The 25,025-nt window shown below is 36.5% G+C and overlaps 1 protein-coding gene across 1 annotated transcript in view; it reads right to left on the bottom strand.

The window, feature by feature from the left end:
- nrbp2a (nuclear receptor binding protein 2a) overlaps positions 1-25,025 on the bottom strand; it is a 47,984-nt gene that overhangs the window by 12,806 nt on the left and 10,153 nt on the right. The window contains exons 3-8 of the mRNA XM_083541777.1: positions 6,399-6,521; positions 3,266-3,367; positions 2,870-2,959; positions 2,581-2,621; positions 678-772; positions 568-591 (exon numbers count right to left, since the gene is read on the bottom strand). Of these exons, the coding sequence (XP_083397903.1) occupies positions 568-591; positions 678-772; positions 2,581-2,621; positions 2,870-2,959; positions 3,266-3,367; positions 6,399-6,521 (475 nt within the window). The remainder of the gene's footprint in view (positions 1-567; positions 592-677; positions 773-2,580; positions 2,622-2,869; positions 2,960-3,265; positions 3,368-6,398; positions 6,522-25,025) is intronic.

Below are 25,025 nucleotides of genomic sequence, written 5' to 3'. Positions count from 1 at the left end.
TAAATATTAAATAAGATGTATAATAAAGCACTTTTGTCCATATAGTGTAGATCGCTGGCCATTATAATAGAAAAACGTACATTTTCAAGCAATTTTTCTATCAGCTAACATGAATAAATGATCGTGCAACTTGGAGTGGAAAAAATACAATGTTTACCTCAAACAAATGGGAAATTGTGGATTTTTTCTCCCAGTTGAATAAAAAAAATCATATTATTTACTAAGTTGAGTTTTACATCAGAAAATCATATGCATTTGTTAACGCCAACAGCCTGTAAAAAGGTTTGTATTCACATTACACACATATCAGCATGCTTTTTAAAATACAGTATTATTAAGGTAGGCTTTTTGTGCTGGGTTTTGTGTATCTGAGTTTCATTTATCAAGAATTGTTAATAAAAGAATAAAAACTCATTCACATATTGTTTCCTACCATCAAACTAAATAATTCAAACAGTTATTCTTCAATAGGGGACTGCTGCATGTCCACTGTCTGTACATCTTGTAAATCAAAGCTATAACACTAGCATGCGTTTAAAAAATGGTGGCAAATAAAGGAGAACATACCGTTGACGAAAAGCCTGTGCCACACTGTGGAGAGATGAGAGAGAAAAAAAAAAATAAAAATTAACTATGGACAATAAACTCTGTTTCAAAACTACAGAGCGAGGAGGCACCTGAGCCGATCTTTATAAGGCCATTGTGCTGGATGAAGATGGTGTCACAGGTCAGGTTGCCATGAATGATCGGAGGATCACATGAGTGCAGGTAACTGGTGGAAGGAAAGAACAAGATACAATGTGTTAAATTTGCAGATTGTCGATTTGACCATTTTCTTCCTCTCTTTTTATCACTGGTTCAGACAAACTGTGCCGTAAACCAATCAAATGATACATTTCTCTCTTATTTGCAGTAAAACAAGCGGATTACTAAAATTAAAAACACCCTCGAAGGCAAAGTCATGCATGGCCAAGCATTTACCTTTACATTATAAACAAACCATAATCTGTCATTTCATTATCTTCAGGGTGTAACAGTGTTGCCAATATATCACTTGTTACTGCAGAAATATACTACATTTATCTACACATATAACAGCTGTATAATAGCATCTTATTTTATAATATATATATATAAATTATGTATAGTACCATTCTACCAATCTTAATAAACCCTTAATAAACCCTTTCTCCTCCATGATCACTCCATAATTGAGTACAATGAATAAAAAGCAGATGTTGGGTTAGAATCCATCCTGAGGTAAATTTGAAGGCAGCGGTACAAAAACAAACAACACATGCGCTCTGTGTTAAAGGTAATTATGTACGATGACCCTGGAGGCTGTTTCAACCATCCTGCTTAATGCTGCACTTTGTTTAAAATGCTGATTAGCAAGACAGCTGCCCTTATACCCACGTTTTTTTTTATTTTTTTATGGCAGCTGCCTCACGGTAGCCTGTTGATTGCAACGCAGCTTATTGACGCCTTAGAAAGTTGGTTGCAATGTGTTGAAAAATGCCATCTCCTCAGATTTGAGGTTATAAACCTATATAATGATATACGGTATAATAATACATTGTAATAGTGGGCAATCAATTATGCTTCAAGGTAAATTTTTATAGAAACCTACAGATTGTAGATTGATTGTACCAAAATGACTGTGTTTGGTAACAAGTCAGCAGCTTTGCTTTAGAAAAGAAAATGAATAATGAAAATATGCAACAATAATTAGCTTAAAATAATTTGTAATATTGTTTCAATTAATAAGATGGCATGGCACCAATAGGCAAAGAAGTAGTTTTACTATTTTTATAACAGTGTTATGGTAATAATAATGATTTATATAAAATGCATTAAAGGAAATTAATTTTAACAGTACTAATTTTATAAATGCGTATTTAATGCAAAAATTTAAATCAAATAATATGAGAGAGGTAAAATTTAAACTTTCAACGCAACAAACATTCATTCACGACATCCTTTATTTTTACAAATTATTTTTAATCACTAAATTTTTGTTTTACTGATGCGTCAAAGCACCAAAATCCACCATAATGCACACATCCGGCAATTAAAACCGTCCGTGTGGAAACACTGCAAAAATTCCGTTTGGTGTCCTGATGATTTACGTAATTAAAAAAAAAACAATTATTTTAAAACATTCACAACAATTTTTAGTCTTCATGCTTTGTTGAGTCTGGTTTCACTAATAATAAACACACATTTGCATAAAGCATCCATATTCATCCATGCCCATGTTGATTAGTGTATTAAACTTGAAAAGTATAATTTTTAAGATTTTTTAAACATTTAGAAGAGATAAAAATGTGCAATTAAGTTGCAATTAATCAGGAGTTCATTCATGACAATCATGCGATTATGTGAGGCCCATTAAATATCAATTAAATACTTATTATTGAATAAACAAACACAAAAAAATTAATAAATAGTTTTCACAGGTCAACTGTAGTATGCTAATTTATACTATTAAAAAAATGAATGAATGAATCCTGTGCTGATTCTAACAGATTTGTTTCAGTGTCTTTCAGTAACAGTAATGAGACTGGCCTGATATCTTACCTGAGGGCAGACAAGATCTGTGTGCACCAGCGTTTCCATGCCTACAGCACAAACCACATAAAGAGAATGAGACAGGAGTGTAGACACACACACACACACACACACACACACACACACACACACACACACACACACACACACACAATGGTGAATGGTGCAGACAGGGTGTGTGGATGCAAAAGTTAGGTTCCCGCTTTACCACAGGGTGGTGGTGTACTGCTTGTAAACTTGTGTACGAGAGAAGGAACTGAAACGGTAAAAAATAAACAGGTAAAAAAAAACATTCTACCTTAACATTCATAGTCTTGTGATTTTTCTTCGTTTTCTTCAGAAACTGTTTAAGACTTCCGGAGGACATGTACTCTGTGATAAAAATCACCTGTGACACAAAGACAGTGATGTTACATTAAAAGTGGCTTCACAGAGACATTATAATTATTTAATCATCTAATCATAATCTAACAATCTAAAAATTAAACTGTTATTTAAAAGTTATTTCAAGAAAAGCAAAGTCCATTCATTAAAAAAGGGCGATATTTCTGAATTTACAGAAACAAAATCATTTTTCATAGTTGCTTATATCACTTCATATTAATTGCCTATTAAAATAAATGAACCCTGAAAACTGTTTACAGGGTACAATAAAAATTGTGCTTTTGTGCATATTTGGATCTTTATATCTCACCCTGGCTCGGTTGTCCCTCATGTCCAGCCAGTATTTATGAAACTTAACGATGTTGGGGTGCTCCACCTGCATGAGGTTCTCGAACATTTCCTTGATTCTGTCCTGTACACACACACACACACACACACACACACACAATCGATATATAGTACATCTATCCCATTATATACAGTGCCTGGACCCTAATGTAGAAAATTAGATAATTTTGTGCAACATTACACACAAGCTGTACTGCAGAGACTGAGATTTTCCTGAAATAAAGTACACACTGAGTAACCAATCTGGGGATATTTCAGAGTTATGGTAGGAGAAACTAGCAACTGGTAAGACCAATACCTCTCCATACAAAAGTTAAAACCAGTTAGAAAAGGCAGATTTTGCTTTATAACTGTATATATATTGTTTTAATAAATGTGCATTATAGTAATCAGCCGTTTATCAAGATAAACAAATGCCCAAAAAATTACAGTACTGTACTGTATTAACATTTTACTTCATTTAAACATTAATCATTATATTTTTATTGATACATTACATTAATTCAAATTAAAACTCCTTTAAAACAATTCCCTATAAGTTTTTTGGTCTATCGTGCTATCCGCGAGAAAAAAAAATAAATTATCGGGAAAATCACCAAAACAAGTTAGTTATGTGGCAAATACAATTCCGCAATAAACTGCGGACACGAGATTCAAAGAAAAGCGGGGGATTACTGTATTTTGGATTATATCACAATATTGTGGAATACTCGTGTGTTTGGTCAGATGGCATTAATTCATTTTGTAGCGTAACCTTAAAAGAGCTTTACTTTACGTTTTTTTTTTTTATTTAATGATTTCAAATTTTGTAATTAATTATTCAATTTAATTTAATGCATTTAATATATTTTTTTACACAATAATAATAGTAAAATGGTGTGCTGTTTTCAGCATTAAGTTTTGTATGATGAGGTGCTTTTTAGCATTTCTATATGTTTCCAGTACCAGCATTTATTAGAATTTAGAAAAAATTGTTTATGCCTGAAGTATTGTAATGCATTTCTGCACCCCGATCTTATTCATACTGCATTGGCTCCCAATGAAATTTCACACAATCTATAATATATTATTGAATGTGCAGGCTATTTGTTGGTACCTTAAATATTGTCGGCTACAAAAGGGGGCAGAACTATGTTTTACAAAGTCCCATGGTTATGAAACAACCTTTCAATTTGTGTTCAGGGACTCGGACACAGTTCATTAATCTGGGCTAAAAGCGAAGCTGTTCGGTCGAACCTTTTGTGAATATTTATTTTTTTAGGTAAGGGAGCAGATCTGAATCTTAGCAACTTATTGAGATACATTTATCCATTTAAAATCTATATGCTCTTTCTGTTTATTTCTGCAAATCAGCTTTTTTTAATAGAATGCAAGTCTGCACAGGGGAAGTCTGCATCGTTTTTTCGTTCGATTTAATTTGAAGAGAGAATGAAAGGCATGAGAGGAAATGCCTGTTTATAGCTGGCAAAATTAAAGTGATAAAACAATTTACCATGTGTCATTCTTTAAGAAATAAAACATTGATAACACTTGCAAACGTGCCTAAAATAATCAACTGCAAGGTTATACCAGTACCACCTGTGCTTTGTGTTGCATTGTATCGCACTTCCCCACCCCCGTTAACTATTTTCCTTAAACGGCACAACTGTTATCTCAAAATCATAGTCACAAGTTAATCCCTCTGAAAGTTCAAGCAAGAACCTGATTAACTAGTGTGGATGCTCCCAAACATGTGCACTGCATGGCACAACTAATACGACAGAGTGTGCTCTTTGGCATGTATACAAATGCCGCAAAGACATGGTTGACCTTGATTTTGGAGCAAAATGCCAAGAGGAAAGGATTTCAGTCCTGGAAAATGACTTTGAATGAGGGTTCATTATTAGGGCATGACTGCCAGAAGCTTTAGGCACAGAGACTGTTTGAATAGGAACAGCGACTACAGCGACATTTGACATTTAGATCTATAGGGAAAAAAAGCACAAAATCGTGGTGGTTGTGGTTGAAGGCACACACTGTAAGAAGTGAATGTTGCTTTTGAATTAGAAAACTGAAGAGTGACTGTTCTTCAGACTTTAAATTACATTTAAGCAAGTGGAAATACCTTGAGTATGGACAAGTTTAAATAATGTTTCCTATTACAAAATATTACAATAACCCCATTTAAGTAAGATTGTTAAACAGATTTCACGATCTTTGTACTAATTTCTTTGAGTTTTACATTTATTTCTGGAAAGAAAAAAACATTTTCTGCCAATCGAGTAAGAAAACTAGAACCTTGCAATGATTAATTATGCCCAAAAATAGGTTTAATACACTTATGTTTGGTTCATTTCAATCATATAATAAGAAACACTAGATCCATTTGACTATACACTCAACCCCCGATAAATTGGTGGTTCGGAACTCGCAGCTCGGAAAATTATCGTATTCTCATTCAGAGTTATTATTTAAAAATTCCGCAGCGGGATTAAATGTTCAGGAACGTTAGGAATAACATTTTAAATAAAACATTTTCACCAACAAATTTTTATACAAATTTTTTTAAACACACTATTGTATCAAAGTCACACAATCTCTGGTTAAATTCACTAAGGAAAAATATTGGCTGCGAATGTGCGTCCAAAATTTGCGGATTTGCGGAACTCGCAGGGGGTCTTAGAACGTTACCCTCGATTCCGGGGGACCAATTTATTAAAAATTGTATCACAAGACATTCTTTCAATGCAAAAATGGTGGCAATTGAAACGTAACCGTACAAAGACGTAGAGTGAGGAGGTCTGGGGTACAGAGTTTTCAGAGGGGGTGGAGGTCAAAGCTTTTTTAGCAGACCACTCATATCTTCATCTAACAGTTTGGGGAAGAACAACATATGACTGGAAAAGTCAGGTTTCCCAATAAATCCTTTTACCTATATAGTGTATATGTATACATTTACAATGACTGTCATTCATAGTCTGAAGGTCTGACTGCTTTATGACCAGACTTATAGAACTCACAAGTGCTAGGATTTGATCCACCCTCAAGTTTAGTTCCACCCTCTGACTTAAATAATATGACACTTATCAGAAAGATGAATGAGCGACTGGTCGCACCTCATGAGCCTTGAAGACCTTCTTGTCGGAGAACTGCACCTCGTTCCACACCACCTCCACTCCTTCTTCTGTGTCCATGGCCAAGGAAGCACTCTCAATGCCGGGAACATTCCCTTGACTGAGCTGAAAGAGATTAAAAATAACAATTGAGGAGAAGTTTTGAGCTCTCGTTTAGCTTTTGTTGGAGGAGTATGCAACAAAGAATAGATGACCGCTATCATTGTGCAATTAAATTTACTAAGCTATCATTATATTTAGTAGTGGTTTTAGTTTGACATTGTGCTTTTTACACCAACTGTTTTATATTAACTCTTTACCACAGGATAAATTTATATGATTAAATATGATTTCTATAACAGTTGAAGAAAACTGTACGGCTGATGCTGCACACTAATAACACGTTTAAGAAAACCATAACAATTAGTAATTTTTACCCGTCAGTCATCACATCATCTGTATATGTTACACACACTATTGCTACTGTATATTGTAAAAAATTTCTTAAGTAACTCTATCGTACCTGACGCACAATACCTGTTATTTGCACTACCATGCACTTTCACACTTTATGTACATTACAGATCTGTCATATACTCTGTATCCATATTTAATACTAGTACTGTCTAAGTCTGGTTTGTCTTGTATAGTAAAAGTTAAATGAAAAGTGTTATTATTGTCTGTACTTTTGAGAGAGTCACTAATGGCTGGAACCAAATTCCCTGTGTGTGTCAACACGCTTGGCCAATAATCCTGATTCTTGTGATTGTGATGATTGAAAAGTTTTTTTCTGATGACATGTCAATTTAAAATGCATTAAAAGAAATCTTCAGTGTCAGCTTAGAGTACTTAAGCTTTCATTCACTGGAAAGTCACCAGGATGGACGACTTTGCACTTTCCTCATTCTCAGAAAGATGACCAGTTATTAACTCTGAGTGAAAGAAAAAGGAAGCCTGCTGAGGAAATGACTGTCTATAGCTGCTATAACATAAGTGATAACAGGAACTAACTTGTCTTACAGACATTTATCAAGATTAGATTTAGACATACTTTATTAATCCCATGAGGGAAATTATTGTGTTACAGCAGCGGCAGGTTACACAAACAGCAGTGTTTTAAGTTAAATAATTTTTACTTTTATTGCAACAGGCAATTCAAAAAAGAAAGAAAGAAAAGAGTGAAATGTGCTAATTGTCAGTGAATGTGTGTGTGTGTGTAAAGTGACAGTGAAAAATAGAATAGGTATATAAATATATATACCTATCCTATATATAAATATATAAGTATAAATATAATGCAATTATAATGAAACCCCCTTGTACGAGATTAATTCGTACCTGAAACTCGCTCGTGCTCGCATATTAATTTTCCCATAAGAATGAACGTAAAAGCAATTAACTCGTTCCCAGACCTCAGTCGATCCCTAATTTCAGCCCTTAAAAAATGTTTTATGCCTAATTTAACCCGCAAATATACTTGTAACAAAATATAAACATAAAAAGTAATAAATTCTAAACATATGCCATATTGCAGACAAAGGATCTCGTGTGTGTATGCCACGTTCATGCTTTTCTACAATTTCTTGCTTAATTTCAATGGTTATTCTTTTTACAACCTTCTTTCCAGCGCTATCACTACACTTCTTTGGACCCATGATGCTAAATTTATAGTGAAATAAAACTAAAACACTATAAAAACAGACAAAAAGAACGATATTCACACAAGAGAACACCGAGAACGAATTCAGAACAATGTCTATGAAGCGACTGAGCATGAAGCAAACCAACCGCGTCAAAAGAAATGCTAGTCTTCCCGAAATATGCTATTCTTGACCTTCAAGGAACTCGTACACGGGGGTTCCACTGCATCATCTGTTACAGAGAGGTGAGTCATTGTACAGTGCAACGGCATACGGTAGGAATGATTTCCTGAACTGTTATTTGTGACAGCAAAGCATTAATGGTACATTACTCTTGATGTCACCCAAATGAGGATGGGTTCCCCTTTTGAATCTGGTTCCTCTCAAGGTTTCTTCCTCATTACATCTAAGGGAGTTTTTTCCCTGCCACAGTCGCCACGGCTGCTCATCAGGGATAAATACACACCATTCACCTTAACTGTTGATTTCTGTAAAGCTGCTTTGAGACAATGTCTGTTGTGAAAAGCGCTATAGAAATTAACTTGACTTGACTTGACATTAAATGTACCAAAAGCACAATAACATGAATTTTTTTTAATCAAATGAAAAAAAAAAAAAAAAAAAAGTTAAGTTCAAACCATTTAATCCAAGTAAGTAAACATAGTCATCTTATTACCCAATTATAGGACTCAATTTATCATCTCTACCCATACTACTTTCTTTTTTCCTAGATTTAACCTCGAAAGGCCAAACAAACATGTTTTTTAATTTTCCCAGACCCATTTCCGTCCAGTCAGAATATAAAAACATCATAAACTATAAAAAAAAAACCTACAGTAAACAAATTCTTGTTTCCTCTCATGTATAAATAGGGCTCTTTCTGACAAAGGTTGCAGTAAGAACTGCTCCCGCCGGGTAACGTGTTCAATGAAAGAACTAGCCGTTTTTTCCTCGTCAATAATCCACACTGCTTTCTATCTTTTCACTTCGGGTGTATGTGGAAGCCTCGGGTTAGTATGAAATGCTTGTAGGGCGACCTACATGAACAAATTTGATAATGAGAGTAAACATTCAGTGAGGTCAAATACAGAAAGAGCCCCATTGTGGACGATGAGCACTTTTGGCCGAGCGTCTTGAGAAAACACAAGGCATTCCTAGAAATGTGTGTACCTGGAGCTTTAGGCGACCGGTAGATATATAATTAGGCTGCTCTTAACCCGGGAATTTTTTTAATAAATAAACAAACTGTTTGCTAATAGTGGTGATGCCCACAAGGCGACATTAGTTATGAGTGGGGACCGAACTTCTCGTTCGTATCAAAGAAACGCTTGAAAGACTATGTAGTTAATTGTGACCATGATATTAAAAAGTTCAATCTAGGTTAAGAATGAATAAGAAAAACAGAAACTTCATTGTATTAATACAAAGACTGCATATTTACTTGGGAAAAATAAATGCCCTCCTTCATTGAGAGTACTGAAGGTTAATTTTAATACCCTTTACTATCAGATCACATTTCAGCTAGGTAACATTATTCTATTGTCTTAGGCTTTTATCGAAATTTACTTGTAATTCACATACATTGTGCCGTTTCGAGTTACAGGAGGTGCACGACACTGACTGACATGTATTGACATATACGATTCAGCCACGTAGAAATTCTTTGCATATCTTAGCTACATTTTAGAGTTAAGACAGACATGATACAACACCCTGAAGCGTAGAGGGTTTAGAAGCTCAGAAGTAGCGACCCAGCAGAAGCAGGATTTGATTATTAAAATCTTCTGATTAGCAACCTAGAACAACTAACCCCAAGGCCACTACTTCGACCAGAACTAGTTTTAATGACGTCAAATAAATTACATTCGGCCAGACTTCAGAGCATTAAAGCTAATTTAAATTTGTTTGCTCACTCTAAGCCAGTCTTTAACCCCAGGAATCTGTGACGCACATTAAAAATGATCAAATCTGCCCGTTTTTGGAGACAATGTGTACAATTTCACATGAAGGAAATTCAAGAGCCAGTTAAAACACAGATCTAACCTCCAAAGGTCATATAACTGGGAACAGTGTTCTCATAAATCCAGTAGGTACCTAAGCCTTTTTGTTCTAGGCCCTCGTCAATCCTACTACTTTAAACCCATGCCATTACTTCCTAAAAGAAAACAAATAGCGTCTTTATATCCTGCCTTGACATGCTCTCTAAGTGTAGTATTCCTAATTCTTTGCATGACTACACCCTATTCTTACTGTTCATTCATTGTACATTACGCATTCAATGCATGCAGTTCTGCACCTATGTAATTGTTTTGCAGTCATTATTGACTTGTAGGTGTTGAGTACAGGTCAGTGCATGTCTGCACGATTCTGTGAATCAGCAGTTTGACATAGTTCTAGGAAATATACTTTGATACATGTTGAAACGCATGACTTCCTCAATTCTAAAGTTTTGCATTAAGCCAGGGGTCATAAATCTAATCCACAGAAAAGACACCCAATTCCACATGTTTAACCTGTTTATCTTGGATCTAATCAACTGTGAAGTGCACCCTCTAATTGGGTCCCATTCAAACCTGCAGCCACACCTGCCTTTTTTGGAAGAATCTGAAGATTTAAGTCAACTTTTGTTCATTACTATATATATATATATATATATATATATATATATATATATATATATATATATATATATATATATATATATATAAAGTTATACTTATAGTTATAAGTTGGTTTAGTCTCCGCCTCACACTATGAGTGCATTTTTTATTAATATTATTAAACTTGAAAACATACACAACAATGCCAGAGGTTTAAAAAAATTGAGTTGGCGCATCTTCACTGTGTAGTGCACTGTGGCTACTCACTACATACCAGAAATAAGATTTCTTTAGCGCAACTTCAAAAAGAGAAAATCTTGACAATTGTGATTTAGTGATTTATATTAAATGTAAAACACACACACTTGCATACACATCTGTATTACCCAAAAGAGGTGTAACAAATGTAAACTATTTAATTGAATTTTTCTTTTTTTTTTATTTCATTAAATTAATTTGTGCCAGTTTAATAGATTACTCAATGTAATTAATACAATCAATACGTGTATTGCATTAATTAGATCTATTTTATTTTATTTTATTTTTCTAAAATATAATAAAATCTTATTTTATATATTATTGAACCAAGCAAGCATTTTATTTAAAATTGTTTAAAAATGCACTGTTCAAATGTTGATTAGAAATGTTATTAATAATAAAATTAAATAATACAAAAAAATGACAAGCAATATTATGTTTTGCATTTCTTCCCCTAACTTAGAAGTATACACACATACTGTCAGGGATTCACCCTGCCACGCCCCCCTCTGTAGCTGTCAGGGATTCACCCTGCCACGCCCCCGTCTGTAGCTGTCAGAGATCCACCCTGCCACGCCCCCCTCGATAGCAGTCACGCTGCTTCCCAAGATTACCGACAGCTGTGGCTCATGAAAGATCAGACTACATAAACTCACGTTCTTGAGTCACAGGCTGTCGGTCGTTATATTGTCAAGCTGGACAATCGCGTGGCTGCTCGACCGCCGGCTGTATATGCGAATTCCACTTCCGACTTGGATTACTCATTGCCGAAGGCTTTATGGATTATGCTTGGGACATTCGAACTCATAGCGGACAACGCGTATCGAGCGGATGTCTTTGTTTGTTGTTTTCAACGGCTTATGAGTGTTTTTGTGTTGTACGGTTTTTTGAAATAAAAGGACAATGATCGGATTATATCGGCTTCCGCGTCTGCAGCCTGACACATACACATACACAAAAATATTTTTTTTTGCTGGTTCTAACGGTGGATTCAATCATTATTTTCCCTGGCAGTGTGGATGTGTACATATATATTTACAATTTTGGCAGATGCCCTTATCCAGAGCGACTTACAACTGAGCAGTTGGCAGCTTAATGGAGGTGGGATTTAAACCTGTGACCTTCCGATGTAAAGTCCAATGCCTTAACTACCTCCCTACCACCTAGTTCAACTCCCAGGACCCATCCAGAATATTTTGTAACTATGTAACTACAGATCTTCCTATTAGTTTCATTGTAGTTACTTAAAGATTTGTGGTGGTTACTAATTTAGAATATTTACTAAGTAGCTGTGATTTTAGGGGGTTAAGGGAATATAAGTTAGTGACAGCCTTTCAGGTCACATACATCACAACGCCAAAGTCCAAACAGACTGTCTGATGAAATCACCTGACACAACCCCATGCACAATGACCATTCCTAATGTACAGATTTGTTCAAAAATTGATGTGCTTGTTGAACTTCCTATTCCAGATTTTGTCCTCCTTTGATATAATAATAACCTTAACTCTTCTAAAGCTTTCCAGTTGATTTTGGTGCATGGCTGTGGAGATAAGAAGCTTAAACCTGTTCTAGCATACAATATTCCCATGCACATTGTGGTCCATGAGAATATTGTATGCTAGAACAGGTTTAAGCTTCTTAGTTCTAGACAAGTGTGTACTTCCAACTTTATGGCAACAGTCTTGGGAAGAACCATATATGGGGCCTAGATATACTTTATTGTATAATAATCTTCGAAGACTAAGAAGCAGCTTCATGAAATATTTTGTTAAATAATACTATTATTAAGCCTTGCTATGTTTAAGCCATGCTATTAATTATTGAATGTTTTTTGTTTTTATTAAATTCTTTAAGGCTGATATTTGAGCATAGTGAAATTATATAGGATACTTTTTAAGCATATATTAATTGTATTTTTATGAAGTTCATACGGAAAAGAAATTTTTTAAAGTGCCTTTAAACTATATGAGGAGCTTCCCACAATAATTAAAAAAACCCACTAAGCTTCTTGAAATGAGATGTTAGTCTTCACCAGGTGTCAACCAAAACACAAAGCAAAGTTCTCTCCATACACACAATGACGCAAGGTTTTCCAACTCAGCTCGAGCTAACATCAGAACAATGTCGGTTGTGTAAGATTTAAAGCAAGCCAGGGGATTTGAGAGGCCGGCTCCACGATCTGAAAACAAATAACCCTTGTTAGTAAGCGTGGCAGCATCATATAAGCTTGGCGAGTGGTGCAGTTTTAGTCCGGATGAGGTGCACGCTTGCATGGGGCACTCACAATAAGCATGAAAGCAGCGCCAGGCTGCGACCTCACACTTCCTGAAAATTAGCAAAGGTTGCTAGATGTGTGGAAAGCAATCTGCCATTCATTCTACTTATTGGGAGCTTTAAACAGGAAACAAGTCACCGATGAGGCACAGTAGGCATGGCTTGCGCAAGGCATTCATGCTAAACACTGTAATCCCTGTTACTGTACAAGCACAGGGCTGAGAAACAAGACTGCACCTCAGACCCGTGTGAAATATCTCACTCTTACAGGGATTTACACACTTGGCTGTAAGCACTCTAGATCCTGAGGCCCATCAAGCTTACAGTGTTACTTTACATATCCATCAGCAGTACACATCCAGCATTCAGAGCACTGTGTTGTCCTTTAAGCTGACCGACAGCATTGTGGGAATAGATTAAATTTTGCATCAGTATAAATATCCTGGTGACTGAGCAACTTGTGTGTGTGCTCCTATGAATACTAATGGATTTTGGCAGCCAAATCCTTGATTTGATTAAGGCACCCCAATTGCCGGTTCAACTTTGACCTCAGATCACCTCTCGGAGATCTATTACATCTGCCATATGAGCCTAGAGTTCGGTACGATTTGTGAAGCGTGAGCACAGCTTCCAAACCCTGCCTGCATGGCTCAAAATCTTGTTACACATCTATTACTTTTGATCTTCTCAAACAGAATACCTAAGACTTCAAGTATTCCTGTGCAATGATTATGTCACCATGTGAATGTTGGTATTAAAGGAATCTACTAAAAATGAATGAAGCACTTAGCACACTCCGCCTACATGCTCAAGCACAAAAGTAACAATCATAGTCATGACTTGAGTAATCGATCTATGGTTTGAAAAGGAATTCTTTCGGTGTGAAAGCAAACCCGCAATTATACGCCCCACCCCCAAACAGGTACAGACCTGTTCCTAGACGCAGATTTGAATTGTGGACTAAGTAGGAAAGGAAATCGTATCGAACATGTGTTGCTTTAAATATTTGTATCGTTGTAGATATTAGCAATCAAACTGTGGAACATCAATACAACTAACAATGGCCTTATAAATAATAATGTGGTGTCACCACAAAGCTCCAAAAGCCCCTCTTTTTCATCTAAAAAACAAAAACGCAAATACAGATAGACAGATAGACTCCAACTTACGAAGTCGATTGGGACCAAAAAAAAACGGTCATAAGTCAATCAGGTCGTAGGACGAGAAGAGTGACTACTATATGATGCGTTCCAATGCAGACATAAAGAGGCCCTGTAAACACGTTTACATACAGTGATTTACGAAGTACACATACCATGTACTTAAGTAAAAGTAGAAATACACTAAGTGAAATATTACACCATTAAAAGTAAAAGTTCTCCCTTTAAAATTTTATTTGTGGAAAAGTACAAAAGTATTTGGCTTCAAATGTACTTAAATATCCAAAGTACTTAAGATTTATTATGGCTATAATGTTGTATTATAATTTTTGTCACAAGACTCTTTACTTAAAAAACTCTGTTTATGTGAAAAGACTCTGTTACTCTTAGCACACCTATCTATTAATAATATTATATTAAGGAGCCAAACACTGAGTAATATCTATTTAAATCATCATGAGCCCAAAACCTTCTTTTTTTAACTACTTTAAAAATCACCCAAATAAGACCACAGGTGTTGAACTGTACGTTTAGGGCAATCAGAACAAGTGTGCTTGACCAGTTACGTTTTTATCCGCTCATAAATGAAACGGAACAAATTATTTTGCAAAATGTATTCGAGTAAAAAGTACGATATTTGACTTTGAAATGTAGTGAAGTTGAAGTCTCCCCAAATGGAAATACTTCAGTAAATTGGAACACTGTTACTGAACACCACTGGAAATAAATCAATTAAAATAAAAATGAAACACAAAGAGGACACTATTACTCAGTGGAAATTCAATAGAATATGCAGCACAAGATTTTACTTTAAAATCCCCCAAATGCTTCTATGTTCTCTTATGATTGCTGTGCATTCCCCTGCACACACTGATTCAGTGAGAGCGGGTGATTTACACTGACAGAATGAGAAGCAACCACTGGCAAAGCACGGCTGCTTTTATATAAATAAAAAAAGAAGCAATATGTTGAATGGCAGGGATGGAGATTGAAATAGACACTGACTTGTTTGTTCTTTCTTTAGGACTTTTTGGTTTTGTTTGTATTTGTCAGGAAGGCATGTAATTTTTGGTCAAATGGGTAGCCAGGCGCCACCAGGAAAACCACAGCAACTAGCAGTAATCAGCAACAACAAAAGTAATGCGACAGTGTTAATCTAATAGCAGTGATGAACAATTATGCTGGGTGTGCGTTACATTGCTTTGAAGTAAGTGCTTTGAAAGCTTTGAGATTTTTTTTTAACATAAGAAAAGTCTTGAGTCTCATACAACTGCCACTAGTCCAGTATATTGCACAACTGATCGATGGAATTTAGCAAAACAAGGTTTGCAACATTCAGAGGAAAGACACTTTTCTAAGGTTACGGTTACCAACACTGCGGTATGAGAAAAAAAAAGGCCCCAACACTACGCCACAGAAGCAGTCACAGCCCTCAGACCCCTCAAGCAAAGGTGTGTGTGAGAGACTGAGTAAACATGCTAATCACCACAGAGTCTAGCTTAATCTATACCTGTACAGTCCAAAGGGCACGTTTTGTTCCTCTTATACTACAGGAACTGAATTATGTTCAATGCTGTACCCCATGAAAAACAGTCTGTCTGTCCACCAGGCTATTTTTTAGACCAAAAAAAACCCCCCAAAAAACCCAAAACAAAACAAAAAACCCACAGCCTATCATATCAAATGATCTAAAGAAACAGCTTTACCTCAAAACGCTCATGCATTGAATAATTAAATCCCTCCAAAATGCTTCATGCACAGCTAGCCATGACAAAAGATACACAAAGAGGTGGAAGGTTAATAAAATATCCTACTCAAGTACTGTTACTTCAATTAATTTTTTATTTAAGTACAAGTAACGTTACTGGTCTAAACATCCACTCAAATAAAAGTAAAAAGCAGCTAATTTAATATTTCCTCAGAATAAAATTACTGAAATTTGGAGTGGGATGATGGATTCTAGTAAAGTTCAAAAAGGACAAGGGGATATACATTTAAAACTAGTTTTTAATTGAAGGTACAGCTTCACAAACCTACAGTCCATTACGTGAGTCTAATGCGAGTTAAGCACTTTCACAGCAAAAAAAATTCATCTCCTGTTATAATGTCATTTATGATGCAGATTCAGAACAACTTTGGAGTCGATGGCATTTCGCTTTCAGTTGTGTCTACATCACTGCCATCTTTCTTTTTTGGGCGGCGAACACGTTCCAACTCACGTCCATCAATCAGTGCGGTAGTTTTAGCGTTTTTCCCCCTTGCATTATTTTTATTCCTTTTTTTTTTTTTTTACCTGGAACCGGATATGATTTAAAATGTAGTCAAGTGCAATACTTCAAACTAAACATAAAGTGAAATGACAGATTTTAAAAAGTAGAAGGAAAAAAAAAAAAAAAAAACTTAATTACAGTAAAGAAGTAAATGTAGTTTGTTACTTTCCACCTCTGATAAAAACTGGAAATGCATTTATGAACGTCCCATAAACAAGTCCCTTGTATAGAAATGTTAAATGTATAAGAATGGGCGATACTACTGCTGTTACTGACACATTCTGACCAATTATAATCGAACATTCAACTGAACTGTGCTATAAACTGGGTGTATGTACAGCATAATTGTAGCATTCAACAACATGAATTTAGCAGACATGATTGGAACGATGTGTCACAATGCAATATCATAACGATAAGGTTGATTACTGTGATATGAACATTGTGTCTGTACATCAAGGGTATAACTGCAACTGTGCATTTGGCAGTCATCTGAAAGCTGTATGTTTATGTGCGTTTTTGTGTGAGTGACAGCTCAAGATTGACTGACCAGCAATCCCATCTACACTCATCTAGCGAGACAGAGACACACAGAAATACAGACTGGTCCTATCTAATGTGCCTTTGACATGATTGCGTGATCTTCACAGCAAACAGGCAGATCCCACTGCAGTCTGGCTCAGCAGGTCTTAACACAGCCGTACAAAAATTTTGGGCCAATTTAACAAAAATGTGCTAAAAACTACAGATGGATACCGACCGGTTGGTGGTTTCTGATTCAGTAATTACTGGATTACATAAGAGAACACCAAACACATACAAGCTTCATGACATTTCTAAATAGCATTTCCTCATGTTTAATTATTTATGTTAGACCATGCATTTCTAATGTAAGCTGATTTTTTCCCTGGCACATAAAAGAGAATATTATAATAATCATCCTGATGTCATGGTATATTCAAATATTTACACTGTGTGCAATTGTCCTGATCTCAAACTTCACCAGTAGGTTCAAATTTGCATTTTTATTTATTAAATAGATAAAACGTAATCCAACCACAGAGCTCAACAGCTACCACAGTCTTCTGAAACAGCATCCTATTCAACGAGATTATAAAATGCAGCTTATTCGATGCAGCTCTGAAAATATAAAGAAAAAAAAAAAGGACAGCTTGTGTCAGATTGAAAACCCACTAAATCGAAAACGTGGTGTTATGTAATTTCACGTGCATGCTGTAGAGCGATAGTTGGCACTCTTGCAGCTGCGAATGGCTCGCTTTGTGGCATCAATAGCACTGCTCCACGTTCTAATAGTTTTAAACCTGGACTTCTCCTCAAACGTTTTTCTGTTCAGTTACCGTTTTAAAGAGACCAGTCCGATACTTTATCATGTAATAAACATCTCCTGATTAGACACAGACTTTTCTTAGAAGATATTGAGCCCTGATGCAAAATTGCCAAGGCTATGGAGATATTGTTAAACTCTGAAGAAGGTACTGGTGATTACGTCAGCTTCAATCGCCAAACACTTCTTGGGTGTTAAAATCTGTTTTTTTAGCCAGAGAAACAATGGGAACCCAATCGGTTTTGCCAAAACTGAGCTTTAATTAGCTGTGCTAGGTGCTCTCGTTGAGGATTTAATATCAAAATTGTTAAACACCTCACGGGAGCTGTGTAGACCCAAAAGTGCATGGCCCCCTTTAGGTAAATAACTCAAACTGAATTTATACCTGACATTACTTAAACTACTAAATTACTAAAATCAACAGAGGTGATTAATTTCCAAGGCCAGGCGTCTTTATATTTAGCCGCTCCCTGCTATATCCTCTTCATTTATTTCCAGGTCATGAAGAGAAGTTGACAAGGGTGGTAAATACTGTAATCGAATACAGAGATTGCACAGACTACCAAATTCCACGACTGGCTAACGGCCCCCAAAATGTCCATGCAACGCCTTTTTAATCTGTAATTAGTATGTAAAGGACGATCTTTAACTTTTTAAAAAATTTCTCAGAATGTTGCGCAAATGGTTCACATGACGGACACGAACAGGAAGGAACACGGATTAGGGTTTAGGTCTAAAAATAAGACTTTGCACAATAAACATTGATTGTATGTCTTTAGTGTGTTTGCTTATCATTTCCTTAAATCAAGTACACACAAAGGCCTGAAACGCTGAAAATGGACCAAGGTCTCTAAAGAGGATGCCAGCACAAGTCCCTAAAGCAGCTGAATTGCGTTGATGGATTTATCTTAGTATTTTTTTTTTGTCCAGGGGTTTAACATAAGCATAATTTTTTTAATGAAATAAACGGAAAGAAGGATGCACAGATCAGACAGGGATTAAAGATTATGGTGGAAAACGATTGGGGTTTTATATAATCCGTCTTTGTGTGCGTGTGCTCTGTCTGGTTTGAATGGTTATGCAACCAGGGTTGTGTCCTGCCACCTATGCACTCTGAGTAAAACTCAATCGTACAACACAGAATTTGTGCGCAACACACATACACACACTAATCTGTCTGACCTGTGTGAGCCAAATCAATCATGTGATAGTGAGAACTTTGCCCAGCTGTAATCAGATGGGAATGCCTTTGAAGGAGATGTACCTGAGTGTTAGTACTACGGTAAACGTGGTGTTTGTTGACCAGATGCACGTTTCCTCACATTGCACAGGTCAGCATTTAATTTGAGCAGTTCAGAGATGTGGCAGCCATGCTGTCATCCAAAGACGATTCTAGATGCATACACACAGCGGTGTTTTCATGCCACCTACCTTGTTTATCTGAATAAAGCTTTTGAATGAAAGAACTACTCAAGCGAAGAGGTAGATTACTCAGACGCATTAGCTTGGTTTGAGTCACCACGTGTCCATTTGGTCTGATGTTCAGTGCAAATTGTATTTGAAGATGATTAACGTGCAACTATGACCATAAAAGTCTGTAGACTTTTGACAAAAGACTCCTTGAGAATAAAATTCCATAAAATAAAAGGAAATACAATACAATAATAAATAATTATTATTACTATTGTTGGTGAATTTAATATGAAAACATTGAATTAATTTGCAAGGTATACATATTTTTTGAACTGACTGTATAGTACATTTCCTTTCTTCAATTACTTCTTGGAAAAGCACTTTACTAAACGTGTTTTTTTCAAAGTGGATATGATGAGATGTTATGGCATTTAACAGTGTTTAACTACAGGATAGTTCAGTGGTTATATGGAGTCCTTCAGTTTAATGTTCCATAAGTATTCTAGACCAGTGGTCCCCAACCAGGCCGCACAGAAAGAATACACAACTTACATTATTTCCGTTTTATTTATTATCCGAATCTGAACTATGTTTTTTTGTTTTGGAAAATGGCCGGATTCTCTTCACCACATCGGTCTATGACTCACTATTGATGCATGTCATGATGCCTCAGTCACATGTCTTACCTCCATCCGCTACCTTCTTAAAGGGGCTGCTCCGGCCGTAACACATAATACATTACCGCAAAATTTAAACCCCCAAGCGAGCAAAATGAACAATCTTAAGAGACTTCCTGGTTAAACCTGCATACTAAATACAAATTTGTGGGCAGGAACTTATATATGGGCACACAGCACATTCATGTACTACCACTTGCTCGCTGATTATATTCATCACATTTCACCAAGATTGTAGGGAGTGGGGTGTGTGTGTGTGTGTGTGTGTGTGTGTGTGTGCGCGCGCGCGCGCGTGTGTGTCTTAAATTAAAAAACTGGAAAAGGACAAGGGCAAGGTCATTACTGAGAGCTTAAATAGTAAACGAGAACAAGGGGACCAAACAGAGAAAACCTGGAGGTTATCATATGGGCATACCGAATGTACAAAATCAACAGAGTTGTAACCAGATCGATATTCAATCATTATATTACTTACACATCAGAAGCTTGATCGATTTTTCCAACTGCAGCTAATAAAACAAAAAGTCACCCTTAATAACTTTTAACTTTAATCCTCTTCCACTCTTGGACATTTCAAAGTCAGGTCCAATGCCACAATGATAATAACTAATCAATTGACACAGCTCACACCTTATCCTATAACACTTCCAATGTTCAGCCATTAAACACGTTTAGTGTAAAAATGAGATGTTTAGCAGCAACAACTCTGAATATTTTGAGTAAATAAGTCTTGCTATTTCTATACTCCTGTTTCCATTATTGATGATTCGGGCAAACCTAGATGGCACAGGGCCAGGGAAAAACTCCACCGTATGAGAGTAGTACACCCAAATCAATAAGCCAGGCAGAGCTTAACAGAACAACGAGACACTTTTTTTTATCTGTGAACGTGGAAATATGAAAATATATGTAATACGGTGCTTGTTTTTTTTAATTAGAAACCGTTTTTAGACATGAAACTGTTACCAATCACATACTTCCTCCAAGATACTCCAAGACGAGACGCTGCATCTTTTCAAACGGCTGCTCATGATGCATTTCAAGGTAGAGCAATACACCTGGAAGAAACTGCTGTCTGGCCTCCTCCAAATACATGAGCTCACAGATGGCCTTGATTGATTAATATCACTAGCGGTTGATAGGCTAGATAGGTGGATATATAGAACGAGGTAGAGCGGTAGAAGTCGAGAGACAAAGCAAATACCTTCTACCTCTAAATTCCTTTTGCGGCAGATAAAGAAGGCCAACGGTAAGACAATAAAACCATGACTATAACACCCCCTGTTGCACATTTTAAATTGTAACTTTAAGATATGCTTTGGCTAATCTCATTACGGGAGCACGTTGTGTACTCATAAAAGCCCCTCTTTCCTAGAAACTGGGCAAGCGAACATGCAGCAGGAGGGTGAGGGATACCAGATGGACGGCTTCATGCAGTAAGGCAAATGTCTTGCACTAGCTTTTTTTTTTTTAGCCTGGCTGTGTGCCAAAGTGCACTCTCCCTCACATCTGACTGAAAAGAACTCGCTGACCAGAGATAAAAAAAAAAAAAAAAAAAATGTTTAAGATAAACAGGGGTCTTTTTATAGTTGAACTGGAACAACCGCAAAACCACGATACATCCGACTACAATAGAGGCGATATCTGCATTGTGTAATCTGTAATCCGACCAATACTAAGTTGCAGCAGTCGGTGCAATACAAAAGGTTCCACTAGGATGCAAATCAGACTCAGAAAGAACAATGTATTATACAGTAGATACATTTCAATGCTACATTTGCACAGCAATTTTTTTTCCCAAAAGCTTGTTTGCAAACGAATTTATCCTGTCATAAATTATTCAGCCTCTCACATTTCTCTGCTTGATGCTTTGATTGTCATTTTAACCGTATATAGCTGACCCAGGACACAGTGAAATAAGGTGTTATCCAGAACCCTGGTGCTACATAAACAACATAGAGCTACATCACACAACATAGAGCTACATACAGAACACAAAGCAAAGGAATAAATTAAGTTGTCCTGGCCACACAGTGCATGACAAAACCCAAGTCAGTGTGGGACAGTGCTGCCAGTAAACCAACTGTATAATGTGTTATACAGTACAATGTGCAAAAATAGAACTTAACATGAGCGTACTCGTAAATATAAACACAAAATGTCGTCCAAACAGCAAAACTAGCAATCAAGTAGATGTGCAAAAACAGCATGTACAGTTAACAGTTAAAATATACATGATATAAAATTGGTGGTGCTAAAGACATGGATGTGTGCGAATTGAAATGAGTAGTGAGTGTGTGTTTGCGTGTGTGCGAGTTTCAGTTTCAGCTCAGTTCTGCGTGTTGAGGAGCATAATGGCTTGAGGGGAAAAAACGCAGTCTGGATGTGAAGCCCCGAATGCTTCGGAACCTCTTTTTTTGATGGCAAGAAAGTGAAGAGTGTGTGTGAGGGGTGTGTGTGATGGGAGGTGGAGGAAGATGGGCTTTCCAAAGTCCACCTTCTGATGAAATTTAGGGAGCACAGTCCTGAGATTTGCATGATTGAAATCTTCAGTGACAATAAACAGTTTGTCAGGGTGTGTGTTCTGCAGTTTGCTTATGATTCCGTAGAGTACACAGAGCACCTCCTTAGCATTAGCGCTAGGTGGAATGTACACTCCTAGTACGATAACGGTGGATAAACGGCTATATCACATGTTACACAGTTTTGCTTGTTTGCCCAAAATGAATGTGTAATTCAGGGAGTTTCGACCTCAAGGTGCAAAGTACATGGTAGAGTTAATGCTTAATAAAGTGAATGAAAAACCTAATCAGATATTGTGTGTGCAAAAAATAATACAGCCAAATGGAAGGCATTAAAGTGGCTTTATCTAAGTGAATGTTAAGGAAATTCATCAAAAAATATCAGTCAAAATAATTATTTTTTTCTCCCCAACAACCATTGCTGTATACTGCAGTGGTAAAGTTATTATATAAAATATCTTGGCACTTAAACAGACAAGGGTCTCATTCACTGTATTTGCATCAATACCTAATTAACCTCAACCTGCGCTCATTTTCTTTCTTATCAGTCTTATCCAGTTTAAAATGGACCAAACCAAATCACCACATCTATAAGGAATCATTAGCGTGAACACAAAACCTTAATTTATTGTTTCCTGCTTTTTTTTTTTCATGAAATCATCCGTGCAACTACGCATGCTGTATATCTGATTGCACAAGAGCTTGTTATTTCTGCGCTCAAAAACAGTCACATCTGTTCCAACACAACTGTAATCTGCAACTGGAACCACTTTTATTATGCAATATATCAAAATCAACACAGGATATTCTTAGAAAGGTGCTGTCAAAAGAAAAATAAATCAAGTTTGTTTAGAGACCCACACGCTGTTCCTGGACGAGATCCCGTTTTCCATTCTCGACAAACTGTATAAATATGTTCAAATAAAAAACACAAACGATGTAGTGTAAGAATTATTTCAATATATTTAAAAAACTAAGAGCAACAATGACTAGTAGAAAAGCTCCTATATTTTTGTTCCAGCATTAGAATCATTGCCATTATAGACAAAATGGGAAACGTAGCGATATTGTGATTGGCTCAGCTCAGTATTATGTCTAATTCGTAGTCCAGAGCAAATTCTCAAAGTGCACAATCAGTTCGGGCGGAGATTAGTGCATCTTGGAGGACCTACAACAAAAACGGAAACAACCACCAACACAACTGCTACAAACTAATGACACACCCCCTCTTTTCCCACCATTCTTTTTTGGCTTTGCCTCATTTTGAGCCATACACACCCAAGAATCTTGGAAACCACACACACACACACACACACACACACACACACACACACACACACACACACACACACACACACACACACATCTAAATTAAGCTTGTTATTTCTGCGCTCAAAAACAGTCACATCTGTTCCAACACAACTGTAATCTGCAACTGGAACCACTTTTATTATGCAATATATCAAAATCAACACAGGATATTCTTAGAAAGGTGCTGTCAAAAGAAAAATAAATCAAGTTTGTTTAGAGACCCACACGCTGTTCCTGGACGAGATCCCGTTTTCCATTCTCGACAAACTGTATAAATATGTTCAAATAAAAAACACAAACGATGTAGTGTAAGAATTATTTCAATATATTTAAAAAACTAAGAGCAACAATGACTAGTAGAAAAGCTCCTATATTTTTGTTCCAGCATTAGAATCATTGCCATTATAGACAAAATGGGAAACGTAGCGATATTGTGATTGGCTCAGCTCAGTATTATGTCTAATTCGTAGTCCAGAGCAAATTCTCAAAGTGCACAATCAGTTCGGGCGGAGATTAGTGCATCTTGGAGGACCTACAACAAAAACGGAAACAACCACCAACACAACTGCTACAAACTAATGACACACCCCCTCTTTTCCCACCATTCTTTTTTGGCTTTGCCTCATTTTGAGCCATACACACCCAAGAATCTTGGAACCACACACACACACACACACACACACACACACACACACACACACACACACACACACACACACACACACACACACACACACACACACCTGTTTTTTTTAGTTTGACTGCCTCCAGTTAACAGATATAGTAAAACTTTCAAAAGATCTCCTATTTCAGGTATGTAGATCTGCATGGAAGAACAGAAAACCTGCAGCAACTTGCCAAAAAATGTATAGTCATCCAGACAAGGTTAGCAGTTCCATGGATGTTTGTGTGCGTCATTACAAAAAAAGGCAAGTTAATGAAAGACTTTTCTGCGAATTGTGCACATTTCCCTGAAGTGTTGAGAAACCCGTTGTAGCACACATCTCACCTGTGAAAACTCCTGACAGACATTTATTTCTTTACTAGCGTGAGGTGTTTCTTCGATGCTAGCAGTAGTAACTTTCCAACCTTCCCAACGTTCCCTTACAGTTTAAGGAGTTAAATCAACCTAAAATCCACATAGAATCAGAGGAAAA

The sequence above is a fragment of the Silurus aristotelis genome, assembly GCF_946808225.1.
Source record: "Silurus aristotelis genome assembly, chromosome: 5".
Taxonomy (NCBI): domain Eukaryota; kingdom Metazoa; phylum Chordata; class Actinopteri; order Siluriformes; family Siluridae; genus Silurus; species Silurus aristotelis.
The sequence above is the reverse complement of the archived record's forward strand: the minus strand, read 5'-3'. Positions and strand labels throughout refer to the sequence as shown.